General features: G+C 43.4%; 1 protein-coding gene across 1 annotated transcript in view; it reads right to left on the minus strand.

Moving 5' to 3' along the window:
- CSMD1 (CUB and Sushi multiple domains 1) overlaps positions 1-19,650 on the minus strand; it is a 1,519,798-nt gene that overhangs the window by 183,745 nt on the left and 1,316,403 nt on the right. Inside the window, 1 exon segment of the mRNA XM_012645868.1 lies at positions 107-298. Coding sequence (XP_012501322.1) covers positions 107-298 — 192 coding nt within the window.

Consider the following 19,650-nt stretch of genomic DNA (forward strand, 5'->3'; position numbering starts at 1 on the left):
AACTCTTGAGAAATATTTTTGAAGAAATAATGTATTCACAGAGCAATTTTAATGATAACATGCATTCGTTTCCAAACATAAAATTCTATTTTCTGTTGCATGGTACCTATGCACGTAGGAGGGTCTGGTTGCCAGAAGAACCGGTTATTCAGTTGCACACAGGTGATTTTGGCTTGTCCTTGGAGCTGATACCCAGGGTCGCACTGGAAGGTGACGGTGTCTCCAGCCTCCCGGCTGTCTCCATAGCGGGTACCATTTTGAGGCATGCCCGGATCATTGCAGGTCGATGCGATGGATGCTGCCAAGAAAAGACCATGTCAGGTCAAGTGACTGGAGGCAGTTTCTACACGCAGGTAGGGGCAGGGCTCTTGTGGATGGAAGCGCTCTTCATTGGCATAATAAATCATGTATCTACACATGAACGTATGAAAATAATTTCTTTTCCCAGGGATCCATGAAATAACATGCATCTTTATTACGCTTGCATTGAATAAATTCTAGCAAAATCTTATTGACGATACGACTAGTTATGGACTATATCAAGCCAGTGTATCATGTTATGCTTAGTCCACACACATACACAGACATCGCCTTCTGATTTTCTCTTTAACGGTATTTTAATGAAACCACAAACTATAAGTTAAATGATTGAAAAGTACACCAATCTCAAGCAACTTTGAGTAAAATAAAAGAGGAAGAATTCCCTGAAGGACTGTGCCTTCAAAGAGGAACAAATAATCTTTGTTGATGTTCTAACGGTAGCAGGCAGAGGAGATGCCTGATCAGTTTTAAGGAGGATTCCGTAGGCCCCATAGGTGCCATTGCCTTGGTAAAACTATTCACCCCTTTCACTCTCAAAAAAGTTCCAAGCTGGACAGTAAATTATGTGGCCACCCTCATATTAACAAAAAGCTCTGAAAATGATGCCTTGCCTTTTTTTGTATGTATGTGTATATATATATACACACACACACATACATAAACGTGTTATGTGTGTGTATATGTGTGTGTGTGTATATATATATGTATAATTTCAAATCAGTTGAGTAGAGGCCATTGGCATCTGCAAGTCATGCTGGTCACAGAGCTTTTGGAGGATGCTGGAGCCTTGTAAAGTTAGGCTCTGACCATCACATGTGAAACTTCTCGTCATCGATGGACCTAAAACCACATGGCGCAGGCGGCCACCAACCCCGCCTGCTCCCAATTGGTGAAGACTCCCTCAAGCCCAGAACTTTGACCAGAGTTCTAAACCCCACCGTCACGCTGAAATGGAATGGCCTCACGAAATAGTGGTTATTTTCTCCAATTTCTGTAACTGCCCTGTGCTATGTGTTATAGTAAAACTGAGGAAGATCTAAAGCTTAGGAATCTTTTTTTTTTCCCATTGGTACTTTCGGCTGGAATACTGAGCTCTCTCTTCCTCTGCACCGCTGCTCCGTGAAGGGCTGCCGTGTACGCAGCACCCCGTTTCATGAGAGACACAAAAGGAGGACGAGCACATTGCCCTGTATACATAGCGTCACCCTGGCCATGCTACCACTTGCAGATTGAAGGTAAGGAGTAGGTTTGAATTTTTTGTTGTTTTGTTTTATAAATTTTGGAGCATCGTGTTATATATACATATGGGTAGATAAATGGAACCCATTTGAATAAAGGGTTAGGAGATGCAAAAAAGGAACAAGATCTGCTCTGAGCTATTGAGGCATTTTTAACCTAATAGAGAAGGCAATGAACAAACGGCTCAGGACAAAAGCAAGTGTCACGCTGTGCAGATGACAGGACCAAAGCCCCATCAAAAAGCATCCCATGGTACAAACATCAAGGAGCCAGGGTTGGGCAGACCTGCTTCCAGTCCCATTAGTACTTAATTAGTACTTAATTAGCACTTAACGGTCACTGAAGCTTACTGATCTTCAGCTAACCAATCAGTAAAAAATGAGACTAATATCTAAGTTATGAAGCCTCTTGTGAAAACGAAGTGTGAGAACCTGCTAACTTGGCTTTCTCTTGCGATTCTCTAAGCTAATGGAAGGCAGACGCTGTCTCAGTCACTCACTATTTCTCTTTATTGGTTTTCAAGATGTATTGAAATATATACGAATGGGTATCTATAACACAGTAAGAACTACAAAATGACCATCTGTGTTACCAACTCTGATTAAGAAATAGAATATTTACTAATACTCGATATTGCAAATATATATCAATGTATATCCTTCCCCATCTCACCGCCCCCTCCACTCCAGACGAAATCGCTTCTCTGAATTTCATGTTTATTGTCTCCCCTTCCTTCTGATGGTTCCACACACTCAGCCTTCCAGGAGTGGCGCACAATGGCTCTTTCAAATGATTTGCACGTCCTACATCTTGGGATTGCCATTTCCAAACAGTGTGCAGTTAGATTGTTTTCTAAATTCGATCTAAGAATTTGTCCTTACACTGGAGGGTTTAGTTCCTTACATTCATGGAACTTTCTGCTCTGTTTGGATTAATCTTGACCATCATAGCTTGTGCTGTGTGCCCTTCCCTTTTTTCCTATTTCCTGGCTTTGGTACCCATCAATTTCTATTTTCTCATTCTTTTATTTTAATTGATTTCCTAGGAATTTTACTATGTGTACTTCATTATAAAATTCTTACCTTTTACTCTGAAACCTTAGAAGACTTTATTTGTTTTTTCTCCAGGTTTTCCCCATTTGGGGAAACCACCATGGCGACCAGGGGATTCCCCTGCCAGGGAAGTTGGAGAGTTTACTTTTCCTCCCTCCCTCCTTCCCTATTCCCATGCTATTGCTGTTAGGTATTTTACTTATTGTTTTAAATCCTTAATTACATACTGTTACTATTTGTTTTTGTAAACCTTATAAGTTAAATGTTATTATGATTGTTTTACACAGTTGACTGATGATCTTCACATTTTTGTACATATTTATCAATTTGTTTGCTCACTAGTCTCTTTCCTTGTCTTTTTATGTTTTCATCTCAGACTTTTCATTTGGTCTAATTTTTCTACTTCATAAATGCTATGGTTTGAATATTGGTCCCATTAGAAACTGATGTTGAAATATAGTCCCCATTGTGGCATTATTAAGAGGTGGGGCCCTCGTAAGAGATGATTCGATTAATCCATTTATGGCTCGATGGGTTAATAGGTTGATGGATTAGTGTGCTGTCATGGGAGGGGAACTGGTGGCCCCATAAGAAGAGGAGAAGAGGCCGGAGCTAGCAGACCAGCCCCTGCACCCCCCACGCAATGCTCTGGGCCTTGTAAGGATGCTTCACAGTCCCCGCCCATACGAAGGCTCTTGCCACATATGTCCCTCGCCCTTGGACTTCTCAGCCTCCATGACTGTAAGAAGTAAAATTTTTTAAAATATAAATGACCCAGTTTTGGGTATTCCATTATAAGCAACAGAAAACAGACAAAACACCAAAGATCTTTTTATTTGAAAATTACCTATAGTAAGGATCTGTGATGGTTTAGATCATTTTCAAATATACATGGCCATTTGGATAATACATTGGTGTCCTACTCATACGTTTATTCTCTATTTTTTATATTCTGACAGTCCGCATCTGATATTCACTCACACCTCACGTTAACGAAGGTGTTAGTACTTTTCTGAATTTGCTCTTTTGTTCCTTGGAACGTCACCTGTGGCCATTCTCTGCATCCTGCCTTGAGGGTGCATCCCTCCAGAGGGGATGAACATTTGTTCTGTGTTGTGCCTGGGACAGTGGAGGCCTTCTGCTTCTTTAAAATAAATTCTCGGTTCTGGCATTTTGGATGACATGGACGGTGTGAAATCAAATCGCCTATGGCCTGGTTTGAGACCTACTCGTGGTTACGGGTTACGCGGCTGCGTCTGTGTCTGTGTCTACGTCTCCATCTGCCTAGTCTACCTGGCACTGGGAGGGAACCCTCTTTGGAGTTCCAGCAGTCTATGAGGGTCTCCCATGATACTTCCACCATCAGAAACACCTTAGACCTTGCTTCCTGTCCCCTGAGCCATGGGACTCTCAAAGCGGAAGCTCAGTGTCCCGGGAATCCAGACACCCTCAGGAAAAGCCAAGGTCTGGGCTTCATAACCTCTCCGCACGTCACACCTTGTGGGGGACGCTGGCGATTTCTGCTTTTCTTATAGGCTCGGTTACATTCTAAAAAGCTAAAAACAATTTTATTCAGCACCTTTCCTATAGTTCCGGTGGATAAATCTTCACTCAAAAGTGTTTGCTATAAGACTATGCGTTAAGCCCGCCACTCGCAGCGGTTCCTTAACCACTCACGCGATCTCTGACACGTCATCCTTCTCATTACCGCACACGCCGGTACATCACTACCAACGTGTTCGGTGGGGATTTCACTGGGAAGCAGAGTTCTCAGCGGACAGCAAGAGGACAGAGTACTTGGGTTTCGGAGCAGGCTTTTCACTGGGAAGACAGCAGGAAATGTCATCTCAGAATCACGTGAGGGAGACGGTTCTGAATTTGCGCTTTCCTCCCACCAGCTTCCAAGACTGGAAGACGGGGCTGAAATCCAAGCACATGCCCCCCAAGAGAAGACTGGGGGAGCAGAGGATGGACTTGAAGGTGCAAAACTCATAGCTGGAAAGCCATGAGTGTCCCACCCGTACGGCACAGATTTTTATGGTATAGATCAGTAATCGCAGATTCAGCCCCCAGTACCGCCAAGCAGAGGGTCATCTTCCCAGCACCAAAGTGTCCCTCGCACGGAGGTGGTATCTCACTTGCGTTCTTGCATTTACTCCTCGAGTAATGTTTCTGTAGAATCCACCATCTCCCTGTGCTCTGCCCTCACTGAGATTTCTCGGGGCTTCAAAAAAATAATCATAAGCCAATTCTATTATACGTTTAATCTTGCGCACTGGACTGAACGTCACATCCCCAGTGGAAATTTCACCCTTTCCTCAAGCAACTGGTCACAGGTATGATTAAGTATCAATGTCCAAGTGATGATTTCTGCCACAGTTTATGCAGAAGTAAAACGATTTTAAAATATAGAGTTTAAAATAATTACGATTAAAGTGGTGATATTCATAATAAATATAGCAATATGTATATAATAAAATGAATATTACGCAGTATTGTGTTAATTTAACAATAAAAAGTTTAGAAGGCAGGAGATCGTGGATGAGAGTCTCATTATAATTTTTAAAACCATGATATGTTTTTACTATTTCTCCGTCCCAATTTTTTACTCAATATTTATTAAAAGCCGAGATACTTGAAACCCAATAAAGAAGCTTTACACAAAAGCGCACAGATTTGGTGTATGAATAGGCATTTCAACAGACATATCAGACATATCAGCCTTGGAAAGACAAGGCTCTGGGGAAACTCTTCTGGAAGTTAATAGGCTTTTGTCCAGTAAGATTCGCAAATCCCGTGTGCTTGACATCCCTCTCGGAGATTTCCATCGCGCATTAGGGATTAAGGGCTCAGAGCTGTCTTACAGTAAAGAAACTTTTTAAAATCATTGTTTAATCCAGCACATCCTACATCTACGTAATTGTAGAGCACATTTTCCCCAGAAAACCTCTTAAAATCCTTCCACATAAAGATCCACAGATGATCAGGAAAGACGCTGGCTTTTACTAACCGTTGTGTGTCTTTTAATGGTGCAGAGATTTAATCATTTTTGAAAGTACCTTTTCTACTTCTAAACCAAATTTTCATTTGGAACATCTAAATAATAATAATAGAGCGTGCAACTTAAGAGCTAGGTGTTCACGAAGTTCGCTTTATATAATAAAAAGAAACTCTGCATCTATGTAATTAGCTGAAGCGTGTCTTACTCATGAAATGAGAGTCGGGGTGAGATGGTCCCACAGGTACTCAGAGCTGACGTCCACATTGCTTTGCATGTCATCAAAGGCTGCTCAGAGATAATCAGTAAGTGAACCACTAAGGCTTACTCAGATGGAAATGAACCCCTAACCGTTACACTTTCCTTCTAGAATTCCAGATAAGAAGTTCTTAGGGTTATCCAGATTGGAAGGCTCATGGAAGGAAAAAGAAAACAATTTTAAATATGCAACAAGAAACCCATCAGTTGGGTCTTTGAAATAAATTTCACTTTATTCTCCTCTAGTTGTGAATGGTGGCAGGTGTTCTGAGGGGAAGGCACGGACGCTAACGTGACAGCCCCACCTGAGACGTTGTCGCACCAGAAACCCCTCTTCTCCCTCCGGGGCATCGCAGGGTCATGCCTGATACACAGCCTACACTGTTCAGCACATGCAGCAAAGCTACTATGACTGAAACGAGGTTTATAAAGCATAATGGACTACTTATTAGGCAGGCAGGCTACTGAGGGCCTTGTGAGAAACGTTTTCCTTTTTTCCTCTGTTTTTTGGGGGGGCAGCGTGTTAGCCTCCTTGCTCTGTGTGCTGGCACCGGGGCGATGCAGCCTCCCAGTGTCGGTGGGACGTCAGGAGCCCACCTCTCCAGCAAGCCCTGACTCCAACCCACACAACTGTCTCCTTTCATGAGGATGTGAGATCCTCTGCCCCGGGTCCTCTGTGCACCCTCGTGGGCCGCCCCGTTCCCCACTTGAAGGTGTTTTGCTGGCTACACCCTTTCCCTGAAATGCTCCTTTTTCTGGGCTTTGCAAGGTGCATTATTTGGGTCACCTGTCAACACCGACTTCTCGGGAGGGCTTTCCACGGCTACCCAAGAAGCCCGTTGCTCAGTGACCCTCTCGTGCACTCAACTGGTCTGTTCTCAGTTTACGACCCCTTCCTCTCTATTTTCTCAGTCTCCACTGTCCACATGTATTTCTGCATCCCCCGAAACACTGAAAGCTCTGTCTGCCTTTCTCGGTGCCATGTTAGGAGTTTAATAAAAATGTGCAGAATTAGAGTTCCTTCTTTTCTTTCGCTATTAAAAAATATTTCAATAATCTAACACAGTTTCTTGCCTATGGAACTTTTATAAGTTAATTATTTTATAAAGCAAGACTTATTGCTTTGTGGGTGTGAGTTAGCCATACATTCACTTTTGCGTTTATGTCAGTAAGATCCACGTGCAGACGTTGCCTTCAAACAGAGCACAGACGCGGCGCGACGCTGCCCGGGGGAGGTGTCGGCCACGGTGTCTGCATCTGCCCCCAGTGTTCGTGGGGTGCAGGGCGGGAGCACTCAGGGAGGCCCGCGGACCACATGTCTCAATGTGTACGAGTGGCAAAGCCAGCTACACCCCACAACTGTCGGGGTGCCTGAATGTCTTCCCTGACAGACACATTCACAGTGATGCAGACGGTGGGTCCTGCGTTCGAGTCACCAGACTGCTCAGACCACACGACTGAAATACCGTTGAATGGATACGGACTTAGTCTGCCCCCTACCCCTGGCTACCCCCTGCACCTCGGGGAGCCACCCCCCAAACGCACAGACACCTCTGCCGACCCTGCCGAGCTCCCTGCACCTCTCACACGCTGTGTCGGGCACCAGCCAGGCGTCTGCTCAGCGACCCCGAGAGGCAGGCTCAGACCCACTCAGGCAGAGACTCCAGGGTCTGGGATACCCAGAGGATGGACTAGAACATTCTCCCTTCCCTGTGGGGAGAAGAAGAGCCAGCTCCAGCCAGAAGGCAGGGCCCCCTCCCTCTGGGCCTACAGGTGGAACTAACAATGGAAAACATTAAAAATACATCTCATTATAGTTGAGATTAACACGCACAGACGCTGAATGAATCTTAGACTAAAAAAAAAAAACTAACTGATTCATGCAGAGCTTTACAAAGGATCACAGTGAAACCTCTAGCTTACCATTTTTTTTAAGTTTTTAAGTATTCAGGACAATCAGCCTGAACAATTAGTATTAGATTTGCTTTGCCTGTGAGAGGTAGGAGATTTCACTTGAGATGAGGTTGCAACTCCATTCCAATGATCAGCTAATTTAAACACGAGTTGTCTTTTCTCATTTGACAGCACAAATTCATATTTGAAACTTCATTGTGTACTTAGGCGAGATACTGGAGTTTCTCCCCCATCCTCAAGTGTACTGAACTGGTGAGTCTAATGCAAATATCAAAGCACTAAGGGACGGATTTTGCTTTTACTGGTGTAACAGAATTTGGCAAACTATGTCCTGTGGGCAAATGTGATCCGCCACCTGTTTTTATAGCTTGAAAGCTAAGAATAGTTTGGCATTTTCAAGTGGTTAAAAAAGATCAATAAAAGAATGTTATTTTATGACACATAAAATTCAAATCTCAGTGGTTCATAAAGTTTCGCTGGAACACAGCCTGGCCATCTACATTTGTGTCGTCTGCGCTGGTTCTGCGTGAGAGCCGCAGAGCCGAGTCAGTTCAGTGGGACCGCAGGGCTCTCAGAGCCTAAAATAGCTCCTGTCTGCCTTTTCACAGAGAGGATTTGCTGGCCCTGGTTTAGAACAATGTTTACATAATAATTCTTTGCATTTATATGGCATTTTCTTTACATAACTCTTTCTCATTAACCCTCATGTGTTTTTTTCTTTTTAATTTTTTTATTTCATGTATATATTTTTTATTTTTTAGCATTGTGCCCTAGTAAGTCACCCTAACTCCTCTTGTTTTTGAATAAAGAAAATTGAAAACATGGTTTATCATCTGGATTCTCACCCTGAATTCACGTCTTTACACGTACAACCTGGCAATCGTTTTCTCAGAGAAGTGACTGTTTTGGGTTAGATTCTAGCGCCGGTCAGGAAAGTCCGCTTCCTAAGGCTCATTGCCTTTGTATTTTGCAGGATAGACGTGAATCAGCAGGTGGAGTTTTATTAAATCCACATCAGCGCTTTTTGGCTGAGAAAGTTTGGAAAACATACAGAAAGAGGAACATTCCCACACATCGGGGGGGCATCAGCTCCAGCCCAGAGTCTGAAAGAAACAAGGTGGGTCTGAATTCAATAAAGTTCCACCTAATTAAGTATAAACATCCTTCCTTTCACTTCCGAAAATGTCAAAGTGCTTCAATATCTACAGACGCTGAGTCCACTGAGACGCCCTTCCCTTCAAAGAGCAGAGGCTGATGACAGCTCCCAGAGCTTAGGGAAAGAAAGACTTTCGACAAATCTCTGCCTCTGTCTTCCAAAGTACTGCGCGGTGCTAGAGTATTGGACAAAACAAAACAAAAACAAAACCCCTCGACCTAACTCTAGATGCATCATGGCTTTATACACAGAAGGTAAAACTGCAAAACTTTTAGAAAAACATATACAAGAACATCTTCAGGATTTAGAGCTAGGCAAGGAGTTCTTAGACATGGCAACAAAAGCACAACCCATAAAAGCAAAAAATGATATATTAGACTTTATCGAACTTGAAAAACTTTTGCTGTTTAGAGCATGCAAAGACCAGCTACAGACTGGGGGAAAATGCTTGAAAACCACATATCTGACAACAGACTAGCACCTTAAATATACAAAGAATGCTCAAGACTCAAAAGCAAAACAAAAACAAAAACTCCAACCAGAAAATGGGCAAAAGGAATGAAAAAAACATTTGACTGAAGAGGATACTCAGATGGAAAGCAAGCAAATGAAAAGATGCTCAAAGTCATTAGCCATCAGGGAAATGCAAAGAGATATCACTGCATACGTATTAGTGCAGCTAAAATTAAAATATATATATATTTTCCAGCTATTATAAGTATTATAGACAATTTTATGTTATACATAGAAATATCCAATATTAGTGAAGATGCAGAAAACCAGAATCACTTATGCACTGTCAGTGAGAACGTAAAATGGCACCGCCATTCTGAAAAAAATTTTGGCAGTTAAAAACTAAACACACTTGGCAATTGCATTCTTGGGCATTTATCCCAGAGAAATAAAAACTTATGTTCCCATGAAAGTCTGTTCATGACTGTTTATAGCAGCTTAACTCACACGAGTCCCAAACTGGAAATAACAAAGAGGTCCCTCCAAGAGTGAAGGATTAAGCAAACCTGTGCATCCATTCCATGGAACACTTTGAAGTCATGAAAAGGAACACACGGTACAGTTCATAACCACAGAGATGTGGGCAAACACCCAAGTGCCCATCAATATGAATGGATTAATAAAATGTGGTATATGTGTACCATGGAGTACTACTCAGGCATAAAAAATGCATTACCCTGGATGGAGCTGGAGCCCATTCTTCCAAGTGAAGTATCACAACAATGGAAAAACAAACACCAAATGTACTCACCACAAATCAGAATTAATTGATGAATACTTATGTGCACACATGGAAATAACATTCATCCGAAATGAAACATGTTAGGGGGGAGGACGGGATGGGTAAATTCATACCTGTTGGGTACAATGCACACCATCCGGGAGATAGGCACAGTTAAAACTTTGAGTCAAATGGTACTAAAGCAATTTATGTAACCAAAACGTTTGTACCCTCATGATATTCTGAAATAAAGTTAAGAGAGAAAGGAAGGAAGGAAGGAGGAGGGAAGGGGGAAGGGAGGAAGGAAGGGAGGGGAAAGAGAGGGAGGGAGGAGGGGAGGGGGAAAGGGAGGGAGGAGGGGAGGGAGGAAGGGGGGAGGGAGGAAGGAAGGGAGGGAGGAAGGAAGGGAGGGAGGAAGGGAACACACCATGGATCTGCACCGACAGACATGTGTTGAGTGAAAAAGGTTAATCTCCAAAGATTATGTACTGCCTGAAGCCTTTCACACAACATTTGTGAAATAACAAATGTATAGAAATGGAAAACAGGTTAGTGGTTGCCAGGGGTTAAGGAGGGATGGGGGCTGATGGGAAACGGGAACGGCCATCCTATCAAAGAGCGACCCCAGGCTCCTTCAGGTGGTAGAAATGTTCCCAGTATGGATGGCACCAGCGTCATTACCCGGGGGTGACGGTGCGCTCTGGTTTTGCAAGATGTTTTCACTGAGGGCAGCTGGGTGAAGGATGCCCGAATCTCTCTGTTTTATATCTTACGACTGCAAGTGAATCTATGATGACCTCAAAATAACACTACTCAATTAAAAAAAAGTAGCATCTATCTGAATTGCAGTATTTACTTGAATTATGGACTATGAATGCAACTATTTTATTTCTAAAATTCTTTTCATTATATGACAGTATAGGCATGCATATATTTAATTTCAAAGTTCAAAGGGATTAAAAAACTGTCAAGAATCAGCATGGAAAATCACATATTTCTGAATGTACCTCTGTGATAAGCAATGTGAATTTCGGGATTGTAAAATTCCTGGTAAATATCGGCAAATCTGAAGATGTGCGATATCCATCGTCAGCAACACCCATTGCTGGGAATAATGACCATTTCTTTTGGAATAATGGTAATAATAATCATAATAAAATACTAAACCAAGCAAAAACTTTTCCAGTTAACACAATTACTGTTTACTCAAGAGGTTCTATAAATGATGTTACCATGGACCAGAAGAAAAAAAAAGAAAAAGAAATCAAAGGACAAGGATTCCCCGGACAGGCATGTTAAAACCTCTGGAAAGATGAAAGATGTTAGTCTTTCAGTGGAAGCACAGGTATGAAAACAGATGTATAGGCAGAAGTAGCAACATTATTTCAAGAAAACACGAAATACCTTTTATTATCTGTCCCTCAAGAGTTCACAGTAATGTTTCAAAGTGAAAAATTTGCTTTAATGACCTTGATATTTAAGTACTTAATAGCTATGAAAGTATGTCATAAAGCACACCTATTAAACATAAGTTTATATGAATTCTAAAATTTACAAAAATTCAGTATGTGACAGCAATAAATCACTTTGATTTTGTACAATAGGGAATGTGAATTTTATTACAAGACTCAGTCTGAATTACATGGAAATGTTTCAGAATACATGAGTGGATTAATAAAAGTGGTATATGTATACCATGGGGCTCTATTCAGCCATAAAAAACAATGGTGAACTAGCACCTCTTGTATTATCCTTGGTGGAGCTGGAGACCATTCTAAGTGAAGTATCACAAAAATGGAAAAAGAAGCACCACATGTACTCGCCATCAAATTGGTACTAACTGATCAACACTTAGGTGCTCACACGGAAGTGATATTCATCGGGTGCCAGGCAGGTGGGGGGGGTGGGGCTGGGTAAACTCACAACTAACGGTGAGGAGCGCGCTATATGGGGGATGGGCACGCTTGTAGCTCTGGCTCGGGTGAGGCAAAGGCATTATATGTAACCAAAATGTTTGTACCTCCATAATATTCTGAAATTTAAAAAAAATAAATGAAAAAATAAAAATAAAAGATAAAAAATTAAAAAATAAAATACATAAAATATTTAAAAACTTACTGATATTTATTAAGTTATTTAGCTAGACAATATAACCCCCTACACCCAAAATTTTCATTTTTGAATTCAGATATTTTACTTCTTGTAAGAAATGTTCTTTTACTTTTTCTCCTGTTTAATCAAGTTTTATAGTTGTATTCTAATTCCTGTATTTATATATTGTAACAATAGATATTTGTTTATTTCAGATGAATTCAAAGAGCCTTACAATTAATTATTGGAAAGAGAACATAGTTGGTATATAATAAATGTCTACTTTAGGTAATAATTACAAATCATTATTATTCTATTTATTGCAGATAAATATTTTAATATTTTTTAGCTATGAAACTATATTTATGAGAGATCAGTACCATATAGCTGTTCAAATCAGTTGATGTGAAACATAAAAATACAATAGAGTAATAGTGTTGACAACAGTATTGAATCACTGATCTCAGTGAAGTTGTTAAGACTGCACTGTGAACTAAACTAACTTCCCTTTAATAAAGGAATTGTGAATTCTCAGACGCAAAAACTCTAACAATTGTGCTTACATCATGTGAAGTTTAGACATTATGGGAAAACCAAGCCTGCTTGTTCTTTGATATTTAAAAACAGTAAACCATTTACAGTTATCTTCAGAACACTGTGTCTAATGGTAAGGATACTGTTTAAACTTTGAATGTACCATAAATTTCTGGTGTTTGCACCCTCATGAAACTAAAGGTCCCTTCATTCCGTTATTTAAAGAAATTTTAGTTTCTTTATAACTAAAATGAGAACCAAATTAAAAACTTCAACCCTCATTTCCCAAAGATCCTTTATTTATTCACATTTATTCACATCGCGAACCATCAAACTGATGCCCGGCTTTCCAACAGATATGAACAGTCAACACCTGTGTATCGACACGGGACAGACTTGAGGTGAGGAAACATGATCAGATTTTTCATTAAACACTCTCTGCAAATTCACCTGCTCTTTATCAACACTGAGGGCCCGACTGGTGATTTCAGTATGGCATCTCTGTGGTGACGCAGAGAGCGGGCACCGCAACTCCGCATGACACAGTGAGACTCGCTCCTGCACGTCTGCCCGGCCCCGCGTCCGAGCTTCACGCTCCGGTGCCTTCCCGCCACTCGAGTGTCAGCAGGATCCTGCTGTTGTCTGTTTGAATTGAGTGGGGTGATTGGGAGGCCAAAGAGAGGAAAAAAACTCATTGAGAACTGCAGACTGAATCGTTTATCACCCGATGCGTCCCTGGAGTCAATGTGTCTCTAGAACCGAGAATAAATAACAACAACCCCTTATATTTGGAGGAAACATTGAAATCAAAGTGATTTTTTATTTCTCACCTTCGAGAGCAGTCCTCGTCTAAGCTGTGGGCAGTAAAAAGAGTATTTGTCCTAATTTAACCTAAATCACTAGGAAATTTTTGCTAATAGACTTTAATGTACACGCTTGAGGTTACATAGCTGGGAAGAATGGGGCTAAGCCCCAGGCCAGAAACAGTGCTTCTGCCTTGTCTGTTCTAGTAATTATATAAACGTTGTGTGTGTGTGTGTATACACTGGACTCTTCTATTATGCAGTTTGTCAAAGTTCAAATGAGTTTTATTATGTCTAAGATTATTTTATATATAATACAAATAAATACATCTGCACACATATTTTCTTGTACACAGTGACGGAATTGCTAACATCTGGACAGCTTACATTCTCCCTAGTAACGCTAAATGCTGCCAGGTTTATTACTGGGATCTGTACCTCAAATGGTTTTTAACTGCCTCAGTGAAAACGTGAGTTATTTGGGGGGAAACATCTGTAAGTCACTTTAAAATGCAATTCGACACACCTGTTGCATGGTTTCTCTTGTCATTGGAACCATCCTAAGGGGTGTGAAATATCAGAGCAGAGATATTAAAAATAATGATTAATTCCTTTAAGGAATTCACATTCTTGCTAGAACCAATAGCTAAACACTAAGAAATAATCAGAAAATAAACACAGGCACGTACACAAGAACTAATGAAAGCATGAGGAAGGGCACGATCCTATCTCGCGTCGGATGTGAGACAGAGACGCTAAATGCAGTAACTAGCGCAAAATATCTCCGGCTTCTGCAAACCAGGACAGTCGGAAACAACGAAAAGATTATAAAAATAATTTACGGTGAATGTTTTTAAGCTCAAGAATCCTATAAAAGGGGTTCTGACTTGCTCCCCGGCTAGGGGAAGTCTGCTCACAGGACGGGTCTTCACCTGCCCCTGCGTGAACCGAAGCAGCCCGGAGCCGTGCACAAGGGCGGGAGCTCCAGGCAGAGGGAGCCGCACACGTGAAAGCTCAAATACAACACGGGAAAAGAGCGTTAGGAACCGAGGGTGGAAGGAGCGGGAGAACAGAGAAGCAGCCAGGAGCCCCACGTGGACCAATCTGAGGTCTGGTTGCAGAGTCAGGATTTTACTCTACTGTAAGTGAGAAGCTAGAGAAGGTTTTTTTTTCAAAGCAGGGGCTTGGCGTCATTGTGTTTTCTCCCTGCCAGCGCGGCTTTTCATCATCAGTCCATGCAATCGCGCCCCTCTGAGCAGCCCTGGAGGTCGGGTCCGGTTTGGGTGCGTACCCGGGTGACGACGCAGCAGACCCTGCATTGCAGAGACACGCGGTGACATCTGTCTCACCATCTCGCTGGAGGTCACGACCAGCTGCTTTGGCAACTGGATGAGGAGACGGGTTCAGTTTTGTACATGTTTTTTTTTGAGATGTCTGCAAGATGTTCAAATGAGCTTATCTAGTTGGCATCGCAGAAAGTCACAGGGCAGGAGTGAGCTGGAAATCGAGATGTTTGGGGTTTTTAACCTTACGGATCTTTGTTCAAGCCTGAGGAAAAAATGAATTTGCTCAGGGAGAGTATTGCAGAGAGTCGACCAGATGTGCTAAGACCAATGCCCAGGAGACCTGAATCTCCAGGGCAGGAAGAGGAAGACAAGATTTAAAGATAACATGCTCAAGAATAGGAAAAAGTGCCATTTTACATGTCCCGTTTCTTTGCTTTCATTTGTTGTTAATCTTGCTAATATCAGAGAAAATGAATCCAAGCTAAAATCCTAACATCCCACAGAATCCAAGACACAGAACTTCAACTAGACCAGCATCTTCTTTTCCATGAGTTCAACACCCATTCCTTGTATCTCTGTCATGGGCCAGGTGACCACGGGGACCAAAGCTGCATACTCCGCCCCGTGGCCTTGAGCTGTTGGCCGTCCATGTGCTGAAGTGGTCACCACAACAACGTACGGGCCGTTCCCTTGCAGGCCCACAAGGAGGGTTCTGAGAGGGTCGGGGGGCAAAGGTTCCAGTTGCACGTGCCAGGGGCTGCCTCTGCACAGGAGCTCGGACCACCCAGCACGGGTTTAGGGCTGGTTCTCTCTCGGAAAACAGTCCTACACTGTGCAGGAATTGATAGCACCAAAGGCCTTTCCCATCATAAACAACAAAATACCTTTTAAAAATGAAGATGCGCCTATTAACTTATCCTTCAATAATGTAAATTGGGGAGCAATGTCATGTAGCCTCCAAGTCACTACCATTATTTATGGAGAAACCAATCTCACAAAATCTGAGAATGCTAAATTGTTGCAAAGCCATTTTCCCTGAGCCGACAGCGCAGACCACTGACAGCTCAGCTGACACTTGCTTAACCCCTGGAGTAAAGGTCGCTTCTGTGGGCTGAACTCCATTTTCTTGCATTTCATGCATGATTAAGTGGTAATTAAGCTCTAATGAAAAGTGTTAGGCTGATTACAATTAACATAATTGCAGTAGTCAGTTCACGTCCTCCTGTTTTACACGCTGCGCGGAAATGGCAGGACGGTGGACCCTTAACGGGGTTAGGATACCTCGTGAGCTCCCAGGGCGCGTCCTTCTAGTGCAGAAAGCTGCGTCTCATGGTAACGTGAAGGTAACAGACATATCGACCCCATCCATGGCATGAAACATGCTCCTAGACGCACACGATGGAGGCCAAGTGAGCAGTTTCCACACTCTTAGTAAGCAGTTGTTCCCATCCCAAGATTATTGTAAAGCAGGGGGAAACATAATCACTTTTTAATGAAATGAGGAAATTTATTGGATGATAGGTTAAACTATGCTCGTTGAAAAAATGGCTAGTAAAGTTTATAAAATGAAAATATTCTGCCTTGTTTACAACTGGTGTCAAAATACTAAGTAATCAAGAGTAAAATAAATTTATAAAGAATTTAATAACACTGAAAAGGTTGACAAAAGTGCATGCCTTTTATCAAGTAGATATAATGTGTTCTTTCCCAGTGGAAGCAAAGTCTATAGCGGCAAGTACTTCTGATAATAAATATTATATAAAGATCATTTACATGTAACTATCCATCAACACTGGATAGAAATTAATCTGGAGATGACAAAATCTTTATTATTAAAAGAAACAACACTTAAATAGTTCCTATGAAATAGTTACTATTAAAACAACATTTAAATAAAGCTACGCTCAGTTACGTCCATGTCATTTACAGCAGATGAAATGGTATTTGTCACACAACCAAATCCTAATATTTTCAACATTTACACACCTGGAAAATTTTCAAGCCTATCTGATTAGCAAACTGCTGTTGAGCACTAATTAGAATATACGATATTCTAAAAATACAAAGACGCTCTGAGCTCAAGTAACTTAGTCTAGTAGATTGTGAATAAAATGCGAACACGCATGGGCTGAGCTTTATTACAGAAGTAGGAACGTGGAGTCCGAGGATGGGATGTGGTACTGTCACGGATTCTGCTAAGGAACCACAGAAGGTGTTTTGGCCACACTGGGGTTCACTAAGGAGGAGGGGGAAAAGGCCAGTCGCGGGTGTGACAGGAACATACAGCAGACATGTGAGGCGGGGAGAGAGACGTCCGCGTCGTTCCCGGGGTGTATACAGGGTTTGCCAGCGAGGAGGACGGTGACTGGGGGACGATGTGAGACAGATCAGGGCAGGTTTTCACACGCACTTTGGCAGCCTTCGTTTCTGGCAACGGTGGAATCGGACATCTCTGTGGCTGCGGCGAGAAGGCAGGCGGGGGTTCTGGGCAGAAGTGAGGGGTCCCCGGCTGCCTGTACCAGACTCGCCCTGGTGGCTCCGCGCGGGAGGGGCAGTCGGTGAGACCCGGCACACCGCAGACCAAGGGGAAAGGGGGAGGTAGAGCGACGCGGCTGGGTTTTGGATCTGTTTTGCACAGGGACTCACTGACTTTGTTGCTGAACTCTATGTGGGGTGTGAGGTCAAGAGAGGTCTAAAAACTGACCCGAAAGTTCTGTCCTGAGCAGCTGGCGGAACGGAGGTGGCTTCCCCAGACGGGGCAGACTTGCAGAGCGGGTTCAGGAGGGGAGTGGGCGGGTAGTGTGGTCACGCGTCGGCTGGGGGTGCTGCCCGGACCCCCACATCACAGGAGAGGTGTCCAGGAGCCGGCTGGACGCTCCAGGGAGCAGCCGCGGAGGTCGGCTGGCCTCTCCTGGGGAGTGAGCACAGACAGGGAAGAAGGGAGACCAAGGACAAGCCCTGGCGGCATCTGGTCTTTAGAGTTTGGGGAAAAAGATGCAAACCAGCCAAAGAGCCTCCGACAGTGTCCCACGAAATAGGAGGACCAAGAGAGAACGGTAGGATAGAAAGCAGTTAAAGAAAGTGTTTCCAGAACAGAGAAATAGTCAAATAAAAGTTAAAAAAAAAAAAAAGCAACGCTCTAGTCTGGCATGGAATTACGTGATTGAGAGGTAGAGCAATATTGATGTTAAATTCGTGTTTAAAACTAATTTTCAAACCGTGGTTGAGAAAAATCTGGTAATTCAGATGTCTCCAAGAAAACAAATATTCAGATAAGTCTTTTCCCTCCAGTAATTTAATCACACCTCTGTTATCGCTCAGTTCACATGTTATTGGCATCGTGTCAGGTTAAAATAGCTCATCAAGGAAACTCTGATAGGACTGAACAATGCCATTTTTGCTTAGCTACAATGTTCACACTAGGAGGCTCGATTATATGAGGAAAACATTTCTTTTTAAGTCCCATTTAAAATATTTAAAGATCATTAATAGTGCTAAGACTTTAAGTTCTAAAGTTAGCATGGCTTGTGGCTGGCAGCACAACCTAATTTATACATAGATTGCCTCTTCTTTTCTTCTTTCTTTTTTGGTCCCGGGTTCACAAAGATAAATCAATGGGACATTTTCCTCCTCTCACTTACGAAAGAGCAGAAGAGCAGCGAAGGCTCCCGGTCTGGACGGACCGGCCCTTCTGCATTTTGTGAAGACATCCCGGCCTCCAGTGTGGAAAGACGCCGGCTTGGTTCAGTTCCATCCCCACATTCTCGGCGAGGGGCGGATGCTCAGACTGGAGCGTGGGGGTTGCACTGGTCTCGGGTGGGGGTCGGCTGACGGAATATTCCAGCTTGTCCACCGAAGGGAGCTCCTGGGGCACGGAACAGCCAGTTTCCTAATTAAGACTTGGGGGCTACAGGAACCTCCCTTGCTAAAACAGGGATGTCTTGGACAAACCCGACACGTTAGTCACCCTGGGTGTAGGAGTCACGTTTTTATAAGGTTCTCAGGAGGTGGAGGCCCGAGCCCCATTCTCAGGGTCCCCAGAACTGGAAAACTCCGTTTTGCGGGGAGCGGATGGATGCTCCACAGTGGGTCACTGAGCACTTGGCCTTGGGGCTGTCCAGGGAGGTGTCAGAGAGAGCCACGGGGAGGGGAATTTCTGTGACGCCCAAACAAAAGCAAGCGTGACGGTGACGACCCATGCAAAGGCAGGACCAAGTCCTTCCCTGCATTCACCACTCGGAGTTCACCCTGGGGCCCCCGGAAAGCAACGTGGGGAAGAGGCTTTTATAAACAGACTGGTGTTGGTCTTCTTGTCAGCGTGAATGTAGGGCGGCTGGAGTCGGGTGAAATTGGACTGTAGGATTAGGACGCCCCGGAGTGGGGCACGCTTGTGGCCATGTCACACGCTTGACAATGTTCTTCATGGAAGTGCAGTGTGTCGAATCCCACATGAGGCACAGGGTGCACCTGCGGCAGGATTATTGGAGAGAGTTTCTTTGTGAAGGTGGAGTTGGGAACCCTGGGAAGAAGTGAGGTCACCTGGAATTGGCTTGGAAAGCTGCAAGGAGGGTGTGGGTGTGGCGGGTTACGCAAAACGGAGAGTTTGATTGAGAGGCACAGCTGACGCCAGGAACCCGCAGCGAGGGAGCGGGAGGCTCAGTTCCCAGACCCCCTCTCGCCCCCGAATCTCAGCCTTTCCCGCAGCTCCCCACGGGGGGAGCCCTAAACAGGCAGAGTCCACACGGGGTGCCCCCAGAGCCGCGG

The sequence above is a fragment of the Propithecus coquereli genome, unplaced genomic scaffold, assembly GCF_000956105.1.
Source record: "Propithecus coquereli isolate 6110/MARCELLA unplaced genomic scaffold, Pcoq_1.0 Scaffold238, whole genome shotgun sequence".
NCBI classification, from domain to species: Eukaryota; Metazoa; Chordata; class Mammalia; order Primates; family Indriidae; genus Propithecus; species Propithecus coquereli.